The sequence below is a fragment of the Mus pahari genome, chromosome 5, assembly GCF_900095145.1.
Source record: "Mus pahari chromosome 5, PAHARI_EIJ_v1.1, whole genome shotgun sequence".
Classification (NCBI taxonomy): domain Eukaryota; kingdom Metazoa; phylum Chordata; class Mammalia; order Rodentia; family Muridae; genus Mus; species Mus pahari.
Window position 1 is genome coordinate 17,235,242 of NC_034594.1, and position 8,973 is coordinate 17,244,214.

General features: G+C 51.7%; 1 protein-coding gene across 2 annotated transcripts in view; it reads right to left on the minus strand.

The window, feature by feature from the left end:
* The window catches only part of Fam178b (family with sequence similarity 178 member B), a 126,738-nt gene that overhangs the window by 39,578 nt on the left and 78,187 nt on the right, over positions 1-8,973 (minus strand). For both annotated transcript variants that reach the window (XM_021198278.1, XM_021198279.2), the window contains exons 7-10: positions 8,002-8,116; positions 919-1,003; positions 440-616; positions 169-266 (exon numbers count right to left, since the gene is read on the minus strand). In XM_021198278.1, the coding sequence (XP_021053937.1) occupies positions 169-266; positions 440-616; positions 919-1,003; positions 8,002-8,116 (475 nt within the window). The remainder of the gene's footprint in view (positions 1-168; positions 267-439; positions 617-918; positions 1,004-8,001; positions 8,117-8,973) is intronic.

The window sequence follows — 8,973 nt, forward strand, 5'->3', positions numbered from 1 at the left end:
TCATTTGTAAAGAACTCATTAGTGAATTGTATTTTTAGTTCTTCCTCTGAGACTTTAGAAACCAGGCAGACAGTTTGTTTGTTGGGGTTGTTAGGGAAGATTCTAGATCCTTGAAAGACCCCGTGGGAAGAGCATCGGGGGTGGGCAGAGTGGTTGAGAAGCACGCACCTGCCCCGAGGCGTCACATCCAGGAAGAACTGCACAAGGGCCAGCAGGTTGTGGTGGTGGTCAGACACCCAGCTCAGGGCGCAGCAAAGGGGCTGGAGCTGTAGGGCAGAGGCACCCAGTAAGCTGCTGGACAAAGCTGCTGCCACCTCTGCCCTGCTAACTTAGGGGAGCAAAGGTCCCTTCATGAGGGCCAGGGACCCCTGCAGAAGCTGTAAGTGATGCTCTCCCCACCTAGGGTGCTCTAGGGGCAGAGTCCGTCTAGGCTGTGTACCTTTCCAGGCCACTCTTGGATTCTCTCCAGCAGCAGGAGCAGGAGTTGCTGGAGGTCGGTCTTGGGCAGCAGGCATAACCCTACATCCAGGCCTGCACGGCACAGCAGTTCCATCAGACTCAAGATGCTGGCATCTGTGTAGGACACTGGCCGGACTAGGAGACACAGGATCAGGAACTGGAGGGCAAGACGAAGAAGCAGGGGTGGGAGGGGGCATGGAGCTGAGGGAAGGGCTGGGGTGGGGACTCAGAATGAGGGACCGGCTCTCTAGAGACCAGCAGGCCACCTGTTCTGCGAACCCCTTTAGCCATACTGGCAGTCATAGGTGGACTTCAGGCTTTCTGAAGCATGGGTATCAGGGCTACCACTGAGCCTGCATTGGGGTTGAGCTGGCTCACTGTGGGTGCCTGGTGAAGCTACCCACCTAAACCACTGAGTAAGTCCTTTGGGGTGAGTCGTGAAAGGAAAGCTTGGCTCACCCTGTAGATGTAGCTCAACTTAATGTCCAAGGCCACTTCCTGGGGAGGATCCTGTGAGTCCAGGCTGGCCTCACTCTCAAGCACCCTGCATAAAACAGAAACAATATCATCATATGGACCTGGAGAGTAGGAGGTGCTCAAGGAGGAGGAGAAGCAGAGCCAGAGAAACAGAGCAGAGAGGACCTGCTTGTCCAGGGTCCCCTCATCATCTGCTAGGACAGACCTTCCCCAAGGAGAGGCCTAAAAACTTTTATTATAGCCAGATACTGGTAGGTGTATGCCTTTAATTCTAGCACTCAGGAGGCAGAAGCAGGAAGACTTCAAGGCCAGCCTAGTCTATGTAGTGAGTTCCAGGACATCCAGGGCTACACAGAAAAACCCTGTCTTAATAACAACAACAAAAACTACAACAAAAGGATGCCACTGAGATTCTGAGAGTCAAGGGTCCAGGAACAGTCAGCTACGGGGTAGTTCTACAGTGGTCTTCAAGGCTGGGTGGGGTTACCTTCATGTCAGGCTTGACTAAGCTAGGGACCTGTCTCTCAGCTCAACCATACAACCATGGATTGGGAGGTTCATGGTTCCCTGCCACGTGGGGCTCTTCAATATGGTGACTGGAGTGCCTTCCCCAGAGCAGGAGGGAAGTACTCCCATGACTGCTGTGGCCTTTCAGACCCAAGCTGGAAATGACGTCCCTATTGTTCCTACCCCTGTAGCCCGCCTGGGTGTGGGGAGAGTACGCACTGCACTGAGAGGGTGGTCACTGAGTTCCTCTTGCTCAACATTTAGATGAGCTCCCCAGCTTCAGCATCCTGGGACCTCAAAAGCAGGAAACCCTACCTCTGATCTCTCTGATGGTCTTCCTTCCACAAAAGCCATCTCTCTGCCTGTTCAATGATGGTAAATACACCCACCAAAGAACCACATGGCACTCAGCAAGTGAGAAGTCAGACAAAGCTGCACACCCCTACCAAAGGCTGTCACGTTCTAACAAGTCGTGTGTGGACAGGCCCCTGGCCAGTCCCTCCAGGTGGTGCAGATTGGTGACTGGGAACTGGGTGAAGAAATCCCCTCCCTAAAGACCAGAGTCAAACACAGCCAGCCTGGAGCTGCTCCTGGCATGGCTGGCCTGAGTGGGCAGCCAACAAATTTTCTTAGTTCACAATATTATTCTCTTTCAGACCAAATGTACATTAGCCACTTTGGGTCAGTTAAGTACGTTTCACGCAAAGCTCCCCTCTACTGTCTCATTCACTTCTCCACAGTCTTTTTGGAGACAAGGTCTCAGCTATTCCAAGTTAGTCTCAATCTCATTATGTAGAGGAGGATGATCTTGAACTTCTGACCTCCTATCTTCTGAGTGCTGGGATTATAAGTGTCTGCCACCATGTCTAGTTTATATGGTGCTGGGGATCAACGCTAGAGCTCCATGGTTGCTAGGCAAGGGCTATGCCAAGTGAGCTGCCGTGGAGACCCATCCTGTCCTCTCCACACTCAGGAACCTGCTTAGAGTCCCTGGCTTAGAGTCCCTGAAAGCAGTGCACCCTAACTAGCTACACACGCCGCCGAGGAGAACAATGATAACCGGCTCTAGCACAGATGCTCTGGCAGTGCACTGGCAGGGCAGCACCTACCACAGCTTCAGGAAAAGTCTCCCTTCTCTTCACTTCTTGGCCTTGGTGTCCCACAGATGGGAAAGAGATCTGTCTTCTACACTGCTGAGGAACTGGGGCCAACACTCCAAAGTTGGTGGTGGGGAAGCTGGGGCTGGGATCAGCCTTTCTTCTGGAGTTTAGCATTTATTAGGATCAGAGAGTGGGTGAGGCTGGAGTTTGCACATCTGGGTGCATGCTGGGTTTGTGCCAATACGTGCGTGGGTGTCTTAGTCAGTACCAGTCTGAGAGCAGGCACCTGGCTCAAGCATGGGTTGGGCGTGTTTTCAGACGTTCACGAAGAGTGGGGCAGCCATGGCTGTTACAGAGAAACAGGCTTTCAGACAGTGTGCTGCTGCCAAAGGGAGGAGGGAAAAGCAAGTGTGAGCTGGCGACACGCCTTTTTAGAACTGTCTGAGGAAGGGAAGTGTGGCTGCTACAGACCCGTGCTCCTTGGGAAGGGACGCCGGCCTTCTCAAGCAGAGCTTTTTCTAAGCGTCTCCTTCTCTGGTACCCTCCCTTTTGAGTGCCGGATGTTTCCCAGCCCTTCTCTTTCTGGACAGCAACACCATGGGGTCCTGTACTCCCTGCTGGCATCTATGACTGCTATTGAAAGCGTGATTTATTTATGTCCTCGGCAGTGCTGGGTAATGAACTCAGGACCTCATGCTTGCCAGGCAGATGTTACAGCACCCTCCACATCTGTGACTGCTATTCGAGACGAAGCACTGGCTAATTCCCAGGGCTTCACCTAACAAGAGGCCACAGAACAGCCAAAGTTCAGAATCCATTCTTCCAGCCTGAACTCAGCAGGTTAGGAATGAGCTGCTTCTTCTTCTTTTTTTTAATGGTTTTTCGAGACAGGGTTTCTCTGTGTAGCCCTGGCTGTCCTGGAACTCACTCTGTACACCAGGCTGGCCTCGAACTCAGAAATCCNCCTGCCTCTGCCTCCNNAGTGCNGGNATTAAAGGCGTGCGCCACCACGCCCAGCTCAGGAGTGAGCCTCTTCCTCAGCTGCCTATGAGGGCTCCTGGCCTGCCTCGAGGACCTGGACTTTAAGTCTCAGCTGCATTGTTTTAAACTCATAAAGCGAACTTGCAGGAGCACATCAACTGACCTCTTCCTACACATCAACATGTGCCTGGACTGGAGGGTTTAAAAGACAGGAAAAAGCTAATTACTGAGGTTTATGTCTGTCATCCCAGGACTTAGAAGGTAGAAGTAGAGATAGGAGCAGGGGTTCAAGGGCCAGCCTCTGCTATACAGTGCATTTGAGGTCAGTCTGGGTGACATGAGACCTTGTATCAAAACCCCAAACAAACCAAAGGAAGTGAGAGGAAAAGAGAATCACACGAAAGCCCGCGTCTGCACAGCACTGTGACCTCGAGGAGGGAGGATGGCACACACACAAGCACCACCACTGTCCAGAGCCATCTGGCATTAAGCAGTGAGCCCGATGAAGTCTGTAGGAACTGGATATGATTTCTCCTTGAATGAAGAACAGTCTTTACTGAACCCAAGAGGCTGTGTGTATGCATATAAATTACACCCGAATCCAATTGCCCCACAGGGCAGCTACCTACTGCCCCAGTGCTGGCTGGGTGTTCTTCCAGTGTGCAGTCATTCACTTATTCGCTGGCCTCTGCAAGAAAGGCCCTGTCTGAGAGCCAAGTAGCCCCTGACCCCTGACTCCAGAAGACAGTAGTGGAACTCTCCTGAAGGCCAGATCCATGTATCTAGGCAAGCCCTTCAGCTGGCCCTTGTTCTCGTTAGAGTGCTAATGTCATGGACGGGTGCATTTCCAGCTCAGTAGGCTGTTGGGAGATGAGAGGCGGCTGCAGGATGCGGTCACAGGAGTGTCATTTCAAGGAGTGTTCCCACCACCAGCTGAGCAGATGTCCTCCACCAGGCCCTCTGCCTCCTTGCCACTAGAAGCAATGAAGCCAGCTGACCTCGGACAGATCCCTTTGAAATGGTAAGCCCAAAGAAATGTCCCTCTTCTCTTAGATTGTTTTGTCAAAGCCAACGGACAGCTTTGAAATCAGGACCTTGCTGCTGTTGCTGGGGGACAGACAAAGCCCAGCTGTGTAGCAGTGTGGCCTAAACCATGCAGCAATGCTTAGGCTCCTCTCCTGTTTTCTTCTGCGCTCACACTGGCCTGTCCTCTGTCGCTGCTGCTCTTCTGGACCTTGGGTGATCGCCAGGCGCACCCCAGTCCTACTGCTCTTCTGAACCTCAGATGATCGCCATGGTGCACTTGATGAAGGGCTGTGCCTTTCTGAGAGGAAGGCTTTGTATGTGTCAGAGTTGTGTACCTATGCCTGCAGGGGTCTAGTGTGTGTGCGCGCACATATGTGTGCATGTGTGTATACGTGCATGCATCTGTGACCGTATCTGGATATGGTCCATGCCTCCCTTTTGTCATTCTCCACCTTGCTTCCTGGTCCTAACCTTAGCTCAGCTTTACTCAGCTTTTAGCTGCTGAGCTGCCTCTCCAGCTCCATCTTACTTTATGAGGCAGGATCTCTCACTGAACCTGGAGCTCATGGTGTTAGTTAGACTGACTGGCCAGCAAGCTCCAGCATCATCTGTCTCCACCCCGGCAGAGCTGTGTCTCACTTTTCCATGGGTTCTAGGATCCATAGCAAACACTTTTACGAACTGAGCCATCTCCCCAGCCCTGCTAGCAAACCGTGATGCACATTTCAGAGCAGAGATGGTGGCAGACATCTGAGCTTAGGAACAAATAGTGAAAGCCAGTTTCTCACAGTAACTAGAGAGACTGCCAGTTGTGTGGCTCTGTGCAGAGGAAATTCAGTCCTTACTTCTACCTTGAGCTGTTATTAGACTCTAGGGGTGCCATGACAGGTGGCTCAGAGGGAGCCCTTGGTAGGGACATGCCTAGAAGCCAATAGAGATGAGAAATACCTAGCTCCACTGAGCAATGGTGGTGCACGTCTTTAATCCTAGCACTTGGGAGGCAGAGGCAGGTGGCTCTTTGTGAGGTCAAGGTCAGTCTGGTCTACAAAGCGAGTTCCAAGACAGCCAGAGCTATTATACAGAGAAGCCCTGTCTTGAAAAACCAAAAACAACAACAAAAAAACAAACAAACCAAACTATGGTGAACAAATGGCACAATGCCAGTGGCCAAGACTGGACAATAATAAGGACAAACAGGACCATGGGACAAAGCTGGCCTGATCTATTACTTCTCTTGTCTATTCCTCAAGATGTTGCTGTGCCCTCAGCAAAGGAATGCTGGAACTATCGGGACATTTCATGAATACTTATTGGGGGGTGGTCTTTCAGCTCCACGATGAAATCCACAGTGTTCTCAACCATCAAATGTCACAGCAACCCAAGGGAGAGCCCTGAACATCTTCACCACCTGCCTCCTCCAGGAAAGACACAGGAAGAATGAATGCAAGCAGAAAAACTTCACTGGTCACAAGGGTTTGGCAGATGGCTCACGGCTGGCTCTCACAAGCCACAAGCTAGAAAAATGCTCTTGTGACCACTGATGGGGCCTCCAGGACTACTCTGAATTCTCCTCCAAGCAAAAGTCTTAGCAGTTATGCCAATGTCCAGGGCCCATGTAAAGGAGGAGTCAAAAGGCATGTCTAGGAGCCACACTGTGCAGCTCAGCAAGTCTCCTCTTCCAATTCCAGGCTTCACTGTCCCAGGTCAAGTTGAAGTCCATATGCTAAGGTTTGTGCATGGAACCCTGGAGACATGTTTGAAAGGCCACCGTCCAGAGGCTTCCTAGAACAGCCTCCTCCTCAAGGGAAGGTCTTCCCCTATTTCTGACCCCTCCCCAGGGGTGCCCCGAGTGTCAGCGTCTGACCCCGTCCCTTCACACCAGAGCCTGCCTCTGCTTTGCTTTTCTGAGTAATTCCAATTCTCCCCACTCATCCCAGACACAGCAGGTTGTGTTAGAAGGCAGCAAGAGCCTTATTACACCCGGTATGGAACGTTGCACTCCAGAAGGGAGAGGGGCAGGAGCGTGGCGGGCTGGCACATGCGTAGGGTATTTATAGCAGAGCCAAGTGTGGCTGGGTTTGGCAGACAATTACTAAACACAGTCGTGGAACAGGTTCTTAAGAAAGCTCCGCTTTCCCTGCAGAGGAACATCCGGCAGCTAAAGAAAGGGTCCCAGTTCTGCCTGGGTGGAGGGACTGCTGCCGGATGCAGGGTGGGGGATGTCTCAGAGTTGTCAAGGAGGTTGGGATGTGCCGTGATTGGAGAACCATGTGATGCACAACACATCACAGCCTCTGTCCTCTTCATTCAGTGACAACAACCACTTAAGCTTTGTTTGGCTCTGTCCCTAGAGGGCAGGGAAGCACTCTCATAGTTAGCACCCTCGTCTACCATGGCCAAGCCCAGTGTAGGCACAAAGTGAGCTGAGTGGTCCTTATATGCAAGACAGTGCTTGGTGCACAGAGCATGGCTCAGCTGGTAGTTTTTTCTAGCTGGCTTGATCCCCTTGGTTTTCTTTTCTCTCTCTCTTTTTTTTTTCCTCCTCCTCTTCTTCTTGTACAAGAAAGTTTATTATAGATACAAATGGTATTTTTGAGACAAAGTCTTACTGTGTAACTCTGTTTAGTCTGGATCTCCTCATGGAGATCAAGCGGGCCTTGAACTCACAAAGATCTGCCTGCCTTTGCTTCCTGGGTCTAAAGGATATCCAAGGATTATTTTCCATTTTAAGTCTGAGACACTGGCGTGAACCTGTAACCTTGAGTTTAAGGGTAGCATTGTATACATAGAAGATTCTAGGCCAGCTAGGGCTATGTAGCAAGACTCTTTCCTAATAAACAATGGCCTGGGACATAGATCAGGTGGTACAGTGCTTGGCTAGCTAGTGTTCAGGAAGTCCTGCATTTAGTCTCCTGCACTACACAGTGAGGCTGAGGCCCGCCTGAGAGGTATGAGCCCTTGTCTTTTTGTTTGTTTGTTTGTTTGTTTGTTTTTCGAGACAGGGCTTCTCTGTATAGCCCTGGCTGTCCTGGAACTCACTTTGTAGACCAGGCTGGCCTTGAACTCAGAAATCCACCTGCCTCTGACTTCTGAGTGCTGGGATTAAAGGCGTGAGCCACCATACCTGGCGAGCCCCTGTCTTAAAACACTCACACTCACACACCCCTCCCAGCCCAAGATGACAGAAAGCTGTGCTTGGCCGGCCAGGAACTGCTATAAGCAGTGGTCACACAGATTTGATTGGACTGAAGTCCGCTGAGGGAGGAACTGACTAGGCTGAGAAGTCCGGGGTCCACCAATGGGAGGGGGAAGGGGACACTAGTTGTCCAGGTATCTGAGCTCTGGTCATGCTTGTACTCGAGAGTAGGCATGTGCACTTGTGCAGTAGTTCCTACCTTGTAGGTGAGTCACTGTCTAGAGAGAAGGGAGCAAGGAGGAGGGAGGTACATACCTTGAGCTGTGCTGGAAGGGCCCCTGTGGGTACAGGGCGGGGTTGTAGGCTCCCAGGCTGCTGAACACCTCCTTGACCTCCTGCAGTGAGGGACACCAGAAATGCATGTCTTCATCTGTCAGGCCAAAGGAGGGCAGAGTTAGGACGGGGAGAGGAGGCCAGGTTACACTTCTACTCACGGGTGGGGGTGTGGTCCCCAGCTCCAGGTACGCGGGCTCTGTACTTGCATCAGGAGCACTCAACGCAGAAATGAAGCAACAGGTGCTTTGTGTTTGGGGACTTTGGGGGCTTCTGTTTGGTCTTCCTCAAGGAATAGGGTGCTCTGAAGCCACAAAAGCCAGAGGAAACCCAGTGGCTAACTATTCACACCAGATAGGAACTGGGCTCAGCAGCTCATAGCCAAGTGAGACACAGCTGCAGCACTGCCCGGCTCCCTGACAGACATGCTCATGTCCCTTCATGTCCTCTGCTGTCCTGTGGACTGCTGCGGAGACCTCTGGGGGCTCACTGGGCCATTGTCCCTGCCAGAAGTGAGCCTGGCCTCCCTTTTAGCCCACATCAACGGGGGTAGGGGGTGGGAAGGAGAATCTGTTTCCTTGGGGCTTTTTTGCCTGTAGACAACTTAAGGACATGTTCAAAAAACAACAATAAAACAATGATTGGCCATGCTGCCAGGAGATCACCCGATCACCTACCCCACAGGTCTTTCTGCCTCTTGGCCCCTCACATTCTCACTGGGAGGCCGAGATTCTGTCTCTGTCCTGTTAACATTTCTCTACATTATCTTATCTGTTCCTTTACTTGCTTCTGATCTGTCTCTCCCCAACAGCATAAAAGTGTGTGCTGGCTCATGCCTGTAAGCCTAGCACTTGGGAGGATGAGGCAGGAGGATTGCTGTGAATCTGAGTTGTTTTGGCTGCTGGATGAAACTATCAAAATAAAGGAGCTGGGCGTGGTGGCGCACGCCTTTAA